General features: G+C 33.9%; 1 protein-coding gene across 1 annotated transcript; it reads left to right on the forward strand.

Annotated features, from left to right (window-relative positions):
• The first annotated feature begins 1,774 nt into the window (after positions 1 to 1,774).
• LOC128167696 (probable thiopurine S-methyltransferase) lies at positions 1,775 to 16,690 on the forward strand. Its single transcript, XM_052833560.1, has 9 exons — positions 1,775 to 1,952; positions 7,998 to 8,112; positions 8,708 to 8,800; positions 8,998 to 9,127; positions 14,792 to 14,847; positions 15,218 to 15,292; positions 15,495 to 15,580; positions 15,663 to 15,707; positions 16,306 to 16,690. Exons 1-9 carry the CDS (start codon positions 1,934 to 1,936, stop codon positions 16,416 to 16,418), a joined length of 732 nt encoding a protein of 243 aa, XP_052689520.1. The 5' UTR covers positions 1,775 to 1,933; the 3' UTR covers positions 16,419 to 16,690.
• Positions 16,691 to 17,550: the final 860 nt, after the last annotated feature.

Below are 17,550 nucleotides of genomic sequence, written 5' to 3' on the forward strand. Positions count from 1 at the left end.
GTAAAAAAAGTAATATATAACAAATTCATTGGGCGAATTTATGTAAATTGGCTCTAAATTACTATCGTATATTTCAAAATAGTTATTACCATTGTCATCATTTGGTTGATTTTGGGATCGCGGCGGGTAAATGAGGAGTATAAAATCCCGCAATGGCCCGTCACACAACGATCGACTTAGTACCAAGTGTGGCAAATTGATGTGGTCTTCTGCGATTACAAATAAGTAATTGTTTTACCATCGAATTGTTAAAAGTTTATAAGTTCTTTGAAAAATTGCAGTGCGTAATAATCTGTGATAAGACATATTTTGCTAATAAATGATATTTAATTTTACCTACTCGTGGCATCACGATGAAAGAAGTACACGCAAACGGTACTTACAAAACCCACAAAGATGGAACACAAATCAATTGGCGTTGAAACGGTATTTATAAGTTCAGTTATTTAGTTCATTTTATTTGTGTGAAAATCCCCGTAAGAATGTTTGACAATGGAGGCAATTACATTGCAGGTCATGAACCTTGCTTCTTTTCACGGATGTCCTTTGCAACTATCAAAGCGATACCGTTAAAGAAATCTCCAATCTTTGCCACAAAATTAAATTTTTTTTCCAGCATAAACAGATCGCTGGTCACAACCAGTTAAGAACTACATTATAGAAATTTAATATGATGTTTACCTTAAATTGTAGTTAAGGTCTCGAAGTTATTAGAATGCCAAATACGGTAAAATTAAATCAAACTGTAACTTCATGAAGTCATAAAAATCATCTTGCAACTGGGAAATTCTGATAGGAGAAGAATCAAAATGTTCTGAAAAATGATTTCAAACTTAAATTCATATTAAAAAGTCTTAATATCTTTCAGCAGGAAGCTGGTGTAACATTTCCTGAAATTGTATATGGTTTTACATATGATAATATTGAAACAAATGATTTTAACCTTCCTACATTGATACTCTGAAGAGAATATCTTTGCCAACCTAACACTGTACGAAACTTCAAGTGGCAAAGTGGATAATCTAAAATAGAACACGGCCATTTATAAGATAGGATGACAATGTAAATTAAATAAAATTGATGCATTGAAAATGTAAAATATGATGATAGATATTTCACCAAAATGACTCAGCAAGAACCCTATTTCTTTGGAAAGTGATTGGAAATAATAATAGGACCTGATCGCCTTGTGCATAAACTGCATGGAAACGTGACTAAAGTGATCGATCTCCGAAATATTTCATTCAAATCCTCTTCTGTATGAAATTAATATCCCCTACATCGACTTCTGTATAGGTAGGCAGAGCAAGGGGGAATTCTGGCAGGAATGACAAGCACATTGGGCGTGAAATGCTATTTCGTAAAGCAATTGGTCACTCGACCAATCACTGTTCATCCTGTCGTATGTTTACAAGGCAGTCGATCCTAACGGAGTTTCCATATTAAATTCGACCAAGCACTGAATTTCATTCCAGTCTGCACGTCCACGAGGGTAAGTGCATGAGGTTTATTTTGTAAATCAGTTCATAAATATCTGTATAATTTTTCCAAACAAGCCTGGTATGCATAATTCGACCTTACCGGGTTCAAATTATCATCCAGTTTTAATAAAAAATTAATCCATAAACTAATCGCTATTTATTTCTCGTCATATTCAAATTAAATTGGTGGCTATCATATTAAATGGCAATCGAATAAACTTAACCGTGCTATTCAATAAGGAAGAGTTAAATCCTTACTCTCGTTTTTTTAAACAGACGTTAGATTATTTAGATAAACAGTATGCGTTCAATTGTAGAGTACATTTAGGTGGAAAAGACAGACCGTTGAGCGACATCTTAAAGGAGAGTGTTTGTACTGTCTTTGTGGCGGGTCATCCCTAGGTGTAGATTGTTTACATTGTCATCACACGGATAGCAAGCATACAGCCGACATGAACGGCCACAAGCAAGGTAGGACTGCAGCTTGTTGCAGTTTATTTATTTATTGCTTTTTTCCCAACGCATTATTCCTTACGCCGGTATGTTTTGAAATCGTGTATATGATAAGATGTGTGACTCAGCAAAACTAAGGGAAATCGCCTTACCTATTATTTATTTATGTCCGACAGGCTTATGTCCGCTGTGGACTTTAAACAAGAGTACTGCCACGGCCTTATAAACTGATAGGACGTGTCTATGGGACTGTTCGTATTTTGACAGTTGTCTTTTGAATATCCAATATTTAATTGAAAAATGGCAAACAAAACACCATTTACATCTATTGAAAACGGATTTAAAATTCGGTTCAAAATCTGTGCAGCGTGTCTTTTTTTCATTGTGTACATCAGTATCATTTGCATTTAGAGCAAAGAACAGCATGATTAATTGAATCGCTTTAAATCAACCTCCTTCCTTTATAGAAAGTAGGTGAACGTTTCAAAATCATGCATCTGTCATTTAATAGAACGTTAGTTCAAGCATACTACAATGTATATGACACTGCAGGATAACCCTTGAGTGTCCAATGGCTGAATAATAAGATATAAAATCAAGATACATGTATATTCATTGCCTCACAAACTATATATAAATTAAAAATGATACAATGCTTGTACATGTATTATATTAGTGGTTTGGCATGTCATACTGAGGTGAAGGTATTTCATTTCCAAATTATGTCTAATTCATGTCGTCAGAGTCCCCCCCCCCCCCCTGCTCTCTATGTTTGTTGATTATAGTGTGCACTGCAAGGTGCACTAGCACTGAGAGAATCCGCATCAAGTATGCGTTAAATAATTCATACTAAACATTTTTTGTTTAGATATATCTTGATAAGGAAGGTTTATTATCCTTAAACCATCCTCCATCAGTCATCATCAAGGTCTTAGCTTTGGATTGATAAGTAAATCGATAGTTTTAATTAAAAACATATTCCGAATTGGCCACACAAGGAATGTCATTCATAAATCTTTGTAATCAGGCTGTGGACTGATTAAGTCGCACCTTAAATGACAGAAATTAGTAACTTGGAGCTGAGAAATGTATTTCTAATCAACCCAGTGCGCATACAAGATCTATGAAGTACTGATATTGTATTTTCCTTCTGGTTTATTACTTGAAATTAAAAATTTCTATGCAAACTTTATCATTGAAAAACTTCACTACCTATTATTCATTGCACTTAGTTAAAATCTCAAGCAGTTTGTGTTGGGATATAACAGGAAATAGTGAAACACAATGACAAATAATGCTCTGTATTGGGTGCAAGTACAGCAGCGTCTGTGCTATTTGTGTTTTTGTACTTTAACAGGGGTTACAATAATGGCAGTTCTGTCAATTTTTTTTCATTTTATGCCCTAACACTTGTCTCTGCATCCAAAATTTCGCTTATATTATTATTATACTATGGGTAAACTTTATCGCAGACGTGATTTTAATGACCAACGTAAAATATGAAAGACAACAAATTTTTATCTGATTATGATAGTGTATAACCAGGATGTGATGACGTAAGGCACGTAACCTCATCGTTACGTCCTCTTGAAGAGCTTGGTAAATAGTTCATGAAGCACTCTATGTGTTTTCACTGAACATACTTCAGAATTAGTTTTTGGCTAATAACGTTCATAAATTCAGATAAATATTACGCGATTTTTCTAAAAAAAAAAATCCATTTTGAAGACGATCGTGTATGCAATGACGTCACACGAAGCGTCATGTTGTAAAAAAAACACTAAAGTACTTGATTTTTTTCTCATGAATATGAATGAATGCAAAATAAACACCTTTAACTGATATGCAAACATGTAATGAGTTGTTTTTGAACGTACATGTAATATTCTAAAAACATAACGAACAGCAGTAAGATGGAATATACAAGAACTAGTTATCAAAAGACTGTACTCTTCAAATTGCGTTTGTAGCAATCATCCACACCTAAATTCAAATATATAATGCAACTAATATAACACAGAACGGCGTACTTTGAACATATATTGAAAAAAACGGATGAAAGGTACAGGTATTTCACAATGAAAATCGAAACTCTCCCAACCTATAAAGACAAAAAATATAAGAAAAAAAATCGAATAATTTGTACAGTTACTCTAGATATCATTGCATGCATTGTTTATAGACATAAAATAACGACGCAGAAAGGAGAGGTAATCTGACATACTGATATTATGTGAAGAATTATTATTTCAGTTTAAAATATATTATATATATTATTTTTCTTCCTAAATAATTGTCTGAATCATAACTTTTGGGTATATGGTTATATTTGAAAACATGTATGAACAAGCATGTTTCGTCCGACATATACATGCATATTTTACATATTGTGTGCATTGATACGGTTTAATTTGAAGACTAATAAAAACCATTTGTCTGCTGAGTTAAATTCTTAAAGGCAGAAATATTATACTGACATGGTCCGCTAAAGTAAAATATATTTGTAAATGTTAATTCAGGAATGCAGGAAGTCTACATTATAGATAGAGTAAGTGCAAAAGTACGACCAGGGAAAGAGTGCACCACCATCCACAGAGTTGAAATAAAACGACTTGTGTCTATTAGAGATTCGTACTTCTTCTGAAATCTTCTAATCACGTGAAAACAAAATAATTGCATGATGATTAGGATTCTAAATAAAAACCAAACAGAATTTTGGTTATCACAAGAATATCACCTAATCATCTCTGAGTTCTTTGGATGATGTCAAATTTTGCACGATGTTGTTGCATAAGGATCGCTGCAACTCTCTGTCGAACAGAAGAAACCGGACTTGATCAAACATGTAAAGCGCATGTTTTGTGATCTGCATTTGATGACTAAGTTTACACACCCTTTATTTATTCAAATTTCTTTCTAAATTAAAAAAATCCTTTTAAAAAGAAAAATAACTGTCAATATTTTTTATAAAACAGGGCGTTCGATTGTTATAAATATTAATGCACCCTTTTTAAAATTCAATATGTTTTGGGATAACCGAATCTGATGTCAAACTGCAATGGAAATCGGGACGAGACAGAAAAAAGTTTATCTATTTTTCGGGCACTCTATATGCAAATGGCTTTGCATCAGGTATTAAGAATTCAGTTACATTGTTGCATTTCATTCAACGAGTGTTAAACTTCAATGGTATTTTTTCCTCTCGCGCGAAATCGCGGAAAGAGGCCAAGAGAGAAACGATCACCATACGCCATGACACAGCATTTACAGAGTTTTATATTCCCAAATAAAATTTCTACACTGTCTGTCGAAATTTCTTTCGTGACTCAGCAAAAAACATGTTTAAAACGTTAATCTTCCACTAAAACATTGTCGTTCTGTGTAGTGTGATTACAGGGGTTTAATCCAGAAAACGTCTCGACTATAGTATTGAGTGACACATGGGGTTCTAATTTTTATTAGCTGTACTTGAAAATAGTTTTATGAGAGAAAACTAGCGCGTTTTACCCGGGTCCCTTCTTAGCAATGCAATTTCACTCCTTGTTATTGTACTTGAAATTGAGATTTATTTAATAAGATTATCGTAAAACCAATCTATTAGAGGAGTTTTAATTCAACTTTGAATTGTCAAAAAATTAAAGGGCATATCGATAATTAAGTAAGTCGGTCGGCGGTGGTTTGAGATTTGATTTATATATAACAACGAATTTCAGTGAATTTAATTTCGTTTAACATGTCGAGACTCCGTGCAGTGCCCCCAGCGTTGGGGGGAAATCTCCCAGGGGTATTGCTCTATCATGACGAGGCATTATCACAAGGCTAACGACAGAATTGCATGTCGGCCTTTTGAAGTCTTTGTTATTCCCCGAGACAAATCGGGAGGACAATCGTTAATAACAAATAACCATTCAACTCTCAACAGTTATAGATAAAAAAAAACTTTATTAAGTTTTAATATGACGATAAACGACATATCTTAAAACACGAAGAGTTTTATATTCATTTTATTTAATTTGCAGGCTTTTATGATTGACAACAATGAAAGCCCCCCAAATCTTTTCTGATCTTCCGAATAATATGCCCATGATATACCCCCTCTTAAATGGACAGGAGAAGACAGTTAAATTATACTAGATGATTAATTGCAATGAAATTAACTAAATTAGATTATTTTTGTGAAACATCCAGTCACCAATCTGCTAAGACAGATTAGTGGTTCCCAAGTCTATTCAGGTTAAGAAATGGTTCTTGCTTTTAGTATATACAGACTCGTAAGCTAAAGGATCCTATATAATTAAGTGGACTTTAATTTTAGTTTAAATTAAAACTTAACATAATTGTGAAACAATTATCGAAAATAAAATCAAAATAATAGTACATGTATATGTGTATTGATTAACAATGGTTTGAAAACAACATTCAATGTACTTTGATACATACAATGATAATCATTGATATTTTTACGATCAAAACAAGTCCCATTAATTTTCGTGTGAAATAAAAGTTTTTCCATTGTAACATTTCATTTTGAAGCAGCATCCACATCAAAAAATGTTATATTAAAAAATAAGGAATAAAAATATCAAAATTGATTTGACTTAAAAACATTACAGTCTATTATGTTTACAGTGTAGTGTTTGTAATAATAGTAGTAATTTCATTTTCAAAAAACGGTTATTTATTCGAACGAAAAGCCTGAATTGAATGGAAAAAAACCTTAAACTATTTGTCATTTTAAAGCCATTTGGAATAGAATGTATTGTTTAAAACATGTATAAGAAGAAAGAGGCCATTTTATAAGCAAATTATAAGATAATTTCAAAAGGCAGGAGTATGCGCCGGCAAATTTATTATGCTTAGAACCTTGACTTTTGGATGAAGACACTACCCATATCACATTATATTTCATAAATATGTTTGTAATGCTATTATTGGCTTTTTATTACGCAACCATGCACATTTTCCTCATCAATTCCAATTTCAAAAGCGTTTCAATCAATTTTCCGTCTGTAAAGCATATCCAAGATACTATCAGTTCACAAATCATCGATGACAAATAGAAAAGCCATTGAGGTGAGAAATAAACTCCCCTGACTTTCATAAAACTGTGTTTAAATATTTATCTAACACATAGAAGTAAGGATCAGCTGACATCTTGGTACCTGACGGGTCTACCCTGAGTCTGTAGCGTGACGGGGGTGAAAGCACTCGCTCTCTCACGATGAGTGAGCAAATTCTACTTCATACCGTATAATTAAAGAGGCCATCCTGCGTGTAATGCTACTGTGGTGGAAATAAGACTTGGTCTGGCGGTTACAAATAAGATGTTTATGGACATTGACATACGATAATTATACTTTACACGCACATTTTAATGAAATTATTTTCAAGTTAAAATATTTTCAAATTTGGGAAAGGTTGGAATGCTGTGTCATCCAGGTGACCAGCATTTTACTACAAATTTCACTTTTTCATTAATGTTATATTGCTATAATAAATAAAAGTCAGATATGAATAAAAGCAATATATGTCAGACTTTATGATATAAGTATTTGCTCTCTAATATTAAATGTATTCGCACCAGAAAAATCTTAATGATGGGTCTTTAACTTTTCTTTACTTCAGGTATGATACATTTTAATTGACAAGTGTGATTTTTTTAGCTCATAACAAAATTGTAAATCTTGAAAATTACAGAAGACTTTCGTCATAAAATTGTTATCCTTCAGAGTGTTATAAAACGCATTTTTCGTACATGTCAATGAACTACATAGATTTACATTGCAACTGATATGCTAGTATTTACTTTTCTCTTTTGAAAATAATTTTTATATTTCAGTATTTGAATACATTGATGATGACAATGAATAGCAAAATAATAAAAAATTAACAAAGGTTCGTTTCAGTCAGTCAGTGTTCCCAATAACACAAAGCGGGATTTATTAGTGAAAGATAATCTTTTTTGAATTCTCTATCGATGCAAAGATAAAGGAATAGTGAGTAGCCGTTGAGACCTCCCCTGTTACATGAACATGTATTCAGTCATGGAGTCATCTGTTGTAGATCGTAAAATCAACCAGTTCGGAGACTATGAGGACACATCCAACATGAAACCGGAAGATTGGGACTACAGATGGGGTAAATCCCAGACACAATTCCACATGCCCAAGATTCACCCGTATGTATACATGATACGTGCACTTTTAAACTTTTTGTATTCTTTACTGTGTATGAAAGCAGCAACGGGCTTCTCGTTTGGTTAACTCTTTCGTCGATACAAGAAACATTAGCTATTCGTTTCGAATTTCTCGACGAGACGTTGAACAACAAACAGATTAAAGCACGACGATGACTCAGACTGACTGATCAGTTATAAAAATAAAATTTGTTTATTTGAGTATTCATTGTTCAAAGAGTGTGATATTTGAAACAAGTTTTATTTGTTTTCATACCATATTTTATCCTGTTCAGTAGTATATTTTGATGAAATGATATAAAATCCGCTTGAATAATCGACAGAGAAACGTATAAAGCCATAATTGTCTCTTAGAACAGCACGTATGCAGCTTGTATCAGGGTAGCGGACCTTTAAAATTGAGACCCATAGATAATTCATAAAAAGTGGCTTTTACTCAATTGATTTCTCAAGAGCAATGTTTCTTTATTAGAAAAAGTAATACCTTTATGTAACCTATACTTGATATTTTATATAGTTGGCACTTTCGTTAATTTACTACGATGCTTTTTAGTTCGATTTTTTTTTTTGGTTTCAGGATGCTTTCAAAACATTCTGATACACTAACTGGGAAAAGGAAAAACTTACGTATTTTCCTACCCCTTTGCGGAAAAGCAGTTGATATGAAATGGTTAGTTAATGTATCAATTAATAGTAGTATGAAAATAACTACTAAACTTTTTAACGTAAAAAATATATTAAATTGTTCATTTATAGTTTTAAGCTTTAGATCAACATCGACAACTATTTTAGCCAAAATTTGAAAAAAGCTAAATTATATCTGTTTACCTTTTCTGTATATAAAACCCTCTTGTATGTGGTTGAAAGGTTAGCGGACGACGGACATGACGTGGTGGGGCTGGAGTGTGCCGAGAAGGGATGCCGGGAATTCTTTGAGGAACAGGATATGCCCTACACCACCGAAAATCTGACCGAGTGCGAGGGCAAGGTCTTTAAGGTAAGATTGATTGATTGATTGATAAATATCCCTATGAGATTTTTGTTTTACTCAAAGCACCAAATATATAAAGACAGAGTCTCCATGATAAGATAAATGGGCTATGACATAGACAAGTTAACTACATCATGCCCTATTCACATCTCCAACATCAATGCTAATGGATGTCAAACGGATGTTAAACCAACGACCAAACACAGTCCGTTGATGGTTGTCCGTTAAAGGACACCGTCCCCGCTGATTCTCGTGTTGCCGCGACCAGTGTATAATTATTGAAACATGTAAAACTGATCACAACCTTATAATTACTGGAAACGTTCTCCGCAAGCCATGGTCAACTAACGGACTTACTATTTGAGTATCGAACAAACATAAACTACAACAAACGCGCAATGCATAGGTTTTCTTTTTCATGACCGATTATTATTGTATCTCGGGTCTAAAGGACATCTACGAATATCAAAGTAAGTTGGCTGCCAAATTCAGAAAACAAATCGAACAGTTTGCGTGCATAACGGATTCACAGCGCATGTAGCCATATAGCTACTGTGCCAATGCTAAACGGGTTTTATCGTGTCATTGAATGCATCTAACGAAAATGGTGAAAATAAAAGCAAAAAAGTTTTCAGTCTATGACAAACGGATGAAAATTGTCGCCATCTGTTGGACGTTCGTTAAGCGTTTAGAAGAAATATTAATTGCGTTTCTGGCCGTTGCAACTGATTTTTTGCTTCTCATACATTTGAAGTGCTATTTATGTGCATGACCTGTCGACTCCTAAATTACCCCGAAACACGGTTAAGTGCACGTGTTTTCACGATTTTTGTATAGGTAAACTGAAAAGACCAACTGTTTAAATGTCTGCACAAAAATTAGGCATTTCCATAAAAATAATCTCGGTAAGCTTAATTGACGGGCGATGAATGAACATGATTACGTGTTGTCAATGATGTTAGTTTTCAATGAAATGTATCAAACAGGCCAATTGTGGGCACGGAGAACTCAATTACCAGAAAGTGCAGGAGTCAAGAAATGTCAATTCACCTTAAACGACTGTAATGAAATTTGTTGCACAATAACTGACCTTCATTCTAAAATCTGATGTTCTACTTTTGGAATGATGTGTATTAGTTTTTAACGAATAAAGATTGACTATTAAAGTATGTTAAAGTTCATTCAAACCGGACCAAAGACTTGAATTGCTTATAAGGTTTCTGTTTTTGCAAACGCGCTGTGATTTTAGTAATCAGAAATGACTTGGCGATTTTTTTTTACTTTAAATACGGGTTAAGCTATCAAAAGGCGGCAAACATCACACACTTCCAAATGTAGGCTTAAAATCTATTAAGAAATACTTTAAAACGTATTTTCATGTGTTAATAATGCCCGTATTTTGTCAGGCTTAAAGCAAATACACGTATATCATACAGTACCGTCAACGCGGATCCCGTATCTGACCGCGCTCCCCCCGCGGTTATTTAATCCTTTCCGCGTTACACCATCGCGGTTAATTCATCGCGGTCCTCGCTGCAGCCATGTTTAAACCGCGGCGGTGTGACCTACCGTTGAATAAGGTGATCGGAGATTTTTACCTGTACGCTATTAGACAATAAGACGGCCACCTAATATTAAGAATATGTACTGATAATGTCTGATGAATGGCTTCATTTCACATTAAATGATTACGTATTAAATGCACGTTTTCAAAACTCTCTATTGATTTTTAAGAAATAATTATATGCAACCGTAACAATTTTCATGTAACGGTGGATAAAGCTATTATTTCGAAGACATTTTATTTTTATCATTTTCTTAATATAATCTACATGTAGGATAAGATAAAAACTAAAAAAAAATACCAATTTTTTAATGAGTTTAAACTTTTCCGATTCTAAATATTTTTAAATCCATATCAAGAAGTAGCACATCTTACGGCTTGGTCTCTCGATGCCAAAGACAGTAAATGTTATACTATAGTCCGTGACAAGCACATGCTTCACGGTGAACGTTTACCTTACGATCAACGGCATAAAATGAAAATTTTACTTTACTCTGAAAATACTACATGATATTATCATTCTATGTGTGTTGATTATAAATAAAGGTGCTAAAATATGTTGTAACAGTTGCGAATAACGTTTTTCGTAGCCCCCCCCCCCCCCCATCTTGAACTTTTTATGACTGTCAAAGTAAACTGTATTTAACTTTAGTCCCAATTGTTTTACACAGAGGTGTGAAACCATCGCACTGACAGGAAATCCACTCTACGCTTGAACGCACAGAATACACAGGTATAGACTGGTGGGTCATCCGTGAAACGAGTGACCATAAGGAATTCTACCCGTATCAAACAATTTTACTAACAGTTACAATAATTATTGTGTCATTTTATTTCGTTCTTAAATTGTTAAACGTATTTTAAGATGTTCCTCTCCGCAAAAAAACCCCATTAAAGCTTCAGTATAAACTAATCGAGAGAATGAAGATTAACAGAACGAAACTTTTTTTCCTTTACCATGGAAGAAACGCGTAGTGCAGCTAGCAGGCTGATTTGATTGACAGGTGTAGCACGTGGACTCTAAACTGCATGTTGGATTCAATCACAATGTACCCTATTATTATATGAATATCAATTTATGAATATCTAAAATTGGTATAGTTCAAATGAAAGTAGGTAAATTACGCCTTAAACTCTCTCTCTCTCTCTCTCTCTCTCTCTCTCTCTCTCTCTCTCTCTCTCTCTCTCTCTCATATGAAGATCAATCTTGAATTCCGGAGGGATTCCTTCAGTTGTGGGCGTTGATGAAGGGTTCTCTTCTGCGCTAGTCTGGCTGTGCATCGCCGAATTCAGCTGCGTCAAAGTGTTGTCGCTGGACTGCCTCCTTATAATGTCAATAATGATGTTTGTATTGGCAATGGCTGTTGTCAGTAGAGTTTCTAGATGGGTTGTGCGCCTGTTGGTGGCATCTATCTTCTTATTAACAATATCGACGGATTTACGCAGATCGGACACTTCCTTCAAAAGCCCGCCGACGAGAGAGTCACTATCACTGGTGGATAACCGGTGCGGACGGAATCTCACGACTGGTGTAGAAGCTCTCGGAGTTTGAAGTCCTATGGGCACAGATGCAGGCACAGCAACAGGCGGAGTCTGCGGTCCAGTTGGCACAGATGCAGGCACAACAACGGGCGGAGTCTGCGGTCCAGTGGGCACAGATGCAGGCACAACGACGGGCGGAGTCTGCGGTCCAGTGGGCACAGATGCAGGCACAATAATCGTATAAAAAGATACACTAGTATTCTACAACATGTAGTTCTCTGTTATATAACATACAACGACTTTTATTTCATATACTTCATGTATGTAAAAACCCCTGATTTCAAAATAAAAATACTGCAAGTATCACATACGCCACTTTAATATACAACGTCAAACATAATAGCTGCTTCTTCAGTATAACAACACATGATTCTACAAAATATACAACTATATCAAATATAACATTATATCTGTTATTATATACAATTATGTCAAATATGAAATGTTACAATATACAATTATATCAGATATTACATGTTGCTTATACTATAATATACAACTATATCAAATATAACAAGTTACTATAATATAAAACTATATCAAATATTACATGTTACTTTATACAGCTATATCAAATATAACAATCATGTTACTATAATTATACAACTATATCAAATATTACATGTTACTATATACATCTGTATCAAATATTACATGTTACTATATACAATTATATCAAATATTACATGTTACCCTATAAAAGCATAAGTACATGTATAGATGGTTACATATATTTTATATTTTATATACTTGTATATTGTAGTAACAAATATAACATATATGTTACCATCTACATCTATCTATGCTCGTCTTTTTTTTGCCTAGTGACTTGCATTTTCACCTTCTCACTACCCGGTCTGTTTGTATTATCCCAGGAGTCTGACCCCCCTCCTCGACTTGTACAATCAAAGGGCGATGCTTCTAGGGGTCCCCTTTTGCTCTTTTGACAGTTTAAGTACAAAAAGGTCACAGTAGGAGATCTCGCGGCGTTGAGCTCGTCCTTTGGGGGACACATAGTCAATATTGGATCAGGCAATCAGTACACAATGGCGTCATTTATCGTTCATTATAACAGCTACACTGAGTACCCGTTATATTGAGTAGAGTTTTTGAAATACTCAATTTTTTAAATAAAGCCCATGAATCTTCTTATCTCAGCTTGTCTAGGTGGGTCGTTTACTTGCCTAAGAAGGTCGGCGAAAACTAGTATTTTTATCTGGGATCGAGTGGCCAGGCTAGAGTTTATTTTTTTGGAGGTCTGATATAGAGGATGTAAGCTCTGTATTGTTTCATACTGTATATATGTGTGTGTATTTGGAGGGGATGCGGTAGGGGTGTGGAACCTATGGGGGAAATTAAAAAACTTATGAAATTCAAATTTCAAAATTCCCTAAAAGAAATAGGTATATGAAGTCTAGGATCTGACTTTATAGTTTTGAATTCGACGTCACGATAATGTCTCGTATTTTTATTCTCTCCTCGTTAGTGGAGCTCTACAACTTTGTGCAAAGGACATTCACACTTTGAAACTCTCTTTCGTATGCTCGAAAAAAACCCAGGTCTGGCATATGTACTATAACGTATACAAATTGCTGTATCACTCCTGAAATATTAACACAATAATTGCTAATATACCTGGCTTATCTAGCGCCCCATTTCTGCACCTATGGTTGATGCGATCAATTGTGAATGTCAACAATCTCGTTTGCCGATGTCTGTCATTTCAAAAATGTGATCGAATTAAGTGATTTTATAACGCTTTATATCATCTTTCTATAAATATCCATAAATTATGAATTCGGCAGAGTTTTTTCTTTCTGTGTCATGAATTTTTATTACTTTGATTGTATACTTCTTTAGTAAAATGTTCTGTCGGAACAAGAACTAGATGTATGAAAGCAATTCGAATTCAATATTATGAATGATTTATAAGCCTGTCCCAAGATATTGCTTCCATCACTTTTTGATGATTTTTAATAAAAATACACATACCTGTAAAAGAAATACAATTGAAATCGATGAAAGGGAATATATCCAAGATATTTTCATTGAACAATTATCCCTTTTCACTCATAAAATTTCACAAGAACGAAAACAATTTTCATACGGAGATTTATAATGGGAAATGTTTACATCTTATCTCCATTCGGAATACACTCGGAATACATCGAGCAATTTTTTAACGCTATCATCCGGGCTTATTAATGGCTGATGCAATGCTAAATCTCCGTAGACTTTCAATTTTTTGATGTGTATTGAAACCTGAAGTGGTAGAGGGGGCGTTTCAAAACAGATAATCTGGACATTTTTCATATTAGCGGATGAACGTAGTTTGAGCACAAAGGTATTTACTATTATTGAAATATCAAGCAAAAAGTGGTGGAAGCAGAAACTGGGGACAGAGTATAAAATGTACATCGCGAACGTCGGCCATCATCAATGATATAATATGTATTTATAGTAAGTTCTTGGTGATAGAGAAATATACATAAAGCAAGTCGATGGAATAAAAAAGGAATTTATCTGTTCAAAGTTCTCTATTTTGATTTTTTTTTCAATTTCAGGCTACAACTGATAAAAAGATAGCCATATACTGTTGCGATTTCTTCAAGATTTCCAGGTAAATTAATAATTAATAGCTAGAAAAGTTCTTTTATACAGGTATAGTCTATTCATTTATATTTCAGAATTAAAATACAATTTTATAGTAACTAGTGCACTTAATCAAGATGAAAAGAATAGACACTACGTGCTAGTATTTTTTCTGAGACAAAAATATATTTTTTTTTATAAAATAAAAATTCTTAGCCACTTTAATTCGATTATTTTGCATTATTTATTAAAATAATTCCTTTGCGCAAATCTCCATACACACAGTATTCAGAAACCACTGCTTTTGAACTCTATTAGAAATGGCTGAAACGGCAGGAATTTTGCAGACGCGTTCGAGGTGAGTTTAATAGAATGATATTGTATGACCTCTTTTTCAGCAAAACCCTCGGCAAGTTTGATTGTATATGGGACAGGGGCAGTTTTGTTGCGATTCCAGTTACACAAAGAAAACAGTAAGATCTTTTTATGTATAAATAAAATTCTAATAAGACAAGCAGCAGATTTTTTCGGTCTGAAAAGATAATTATGTACTGGACTTAAATTGACAATTGTTCATAACATAATATATTAAAACATAATTTGAACAATTAAAAGTAATATTGTTATTTTTGTTGAGTTGGTAATAACTACATGTATGATTTTTTATTCGTTTAGGTATAGTAATATCATCACCCCCACAATGCATAAAGACACTGTCTACCTTTTGGACAGCTTTCTGGTCGACAACACAGTGTTTGGAGGTAGGCTGTGGTGGATTAAGTATCATTCTCAGAGATTTTCTCCTATAATAACGCTTGTTATACCTATGCTTATGTATTACAGGTCCACCATTCAATTGTACAGAGGATGATATCAAAAAAGCATTTGGTAAGAACAAATTTTACACCCCCTCCCGATTTTATAATGTGAAGTATCGCGGCCAATTGGAGTTAAAAATGTGCTTATACATGTAGTATATAGATTTACTTGTAAAATAAAAGTATGAAAACCGTGAAAATGTACTTTAATTTAACTCTAGTAGATCTGTTTTTTCAAAAACATAATTTAATTACTATAGTCTGAATACGCATTAGATAGAAAATTGAATCTTTTAAAACCATTTTAACAAGTAGTAGGACGAAGCTATCTATTTCTTGCGTCAAACCAAGTTAAAAATGCGGCTGTTTCAAGCGAAATATACACCGATTGCGTAGTCTTAGCTCAAAAGCCAGACAAATTTTGTTGATTTCAAAGAGCCATTGCTGAGAGGCCAACAATGAAACAGACAAGCCTACGTCACATTGCTGTTTGACACAACTACCCAAAGTCCAAGCTCTTGTTAAAATGGTTCTAAGATAAATCTGATTCACGGAGACATATTTGTTTCCGAGTTGTCGATATAGACCGAAACAGGTCTTACCTGATTGACATGATATACCTGTATTTATTTTTACCTGTATTTATTGGAATGTTCTACCTTTGCCAGGTTCACAGACCGACATCAAGAAAATCGACGAGAGGGACGCGTTCGGAAAGTGGCAGGAGAGCTGGGGACTCAAAACGTTTGTGGAGGAGCTGTATATGTTGAAGATGAAATGAAGCTTTTTTGTGATATTGACTATTACAAACTCTCAGAGTTCTAAACAGCATTTCAAGTCTGTCGTAACGAAGAATACGCAATAAGCTGATTGGAGGAGTATATACAGTTTTATGAACTTTTAATTTATTTATTATGTCAGTTTCATTTGTTCACAATTTTTATTATTATTATTTCATTTTAAACACCTTTGATGCTTGATAAAGATTTGTTTTGATGTAATATACTTAATTCATTTCAATATTAAATGATTATAAATTACAAATTGACGAAAGGTGCGTGTTTGTTAGTACATGCAGTTTTCTCTGCAGGGGCTGCTCCTTCATTGCCCGTATGAAACACTAAGAAAGTTCTGTTCTGTCTATGTATATGTCTCTTAGAATAATATCTCGGAATAATTTTCCTTATTCATATCAAATAAGGAAAAGTACGCAAATTCTCAACACGTTACAGTAGATGGAACAACTAATATTCCATATGCATGTATGTGTAAATTTATACCTCCCTCGAGCTCGTCTAACGTCAGCCTGTGAAATCAATGGGGTACTTGCTCTCAGTTCTGAAAGTTTTGATCATCACGAATTAATCTTCTCAGATTTAACCTTAAAAGTGTAAAAAAGAACGATGTATGTATTATGTTTTAAAGTTTACAATTAATAAGCAAGTTACAATTTATTAAAATGCTGTCTTTAAAAGTTAACAAAATTTGTGTAGTTATTCATAAGCGGGTTGATCGCTTTTAAATTGGATAAAACTGGATCGTGTAAAGTTTTTAGTACAAATCACAAACGATTTTTATAGGAAATAGAGAGAAAAATACTGATTGGGTAAAATATTATTTCACCATCGACCTACCATAACTTGGCTTTATTACTAAAACCGATTTGGTTTGACTTTACCGATCGCGTCGCGTTCAACTCTTTCAGCTACGTCATACATAAACAATACCCGCACCTTAACCACAATTTTTTTTATTGGTGGATTCAGCTTACCGCTGATTGGCTGCTGGTTAACTAAGACTAAATTATGCACGGACAGAACAACAACATATCTGAGAATGAAAAATTCACATGGGTACTCGTGACTGTCGAAATTGGGCTATTTTTCGAAAGTGTACACTTGTGATAAAACAAT

Source organism: Crassostrea angulata, chromosome 10 (assembly GCF_025612915.1).
Source record: "Crassostrea angulata isolate pt1a10 chromosome 10, ASM2561291v2, whole genome shotgun sequence".
NCBI lineage: Eukaryota > Metazoa > Mollusca > Bivalvia > Ostreida > Ostreidae > Magallana > Magallana angulata.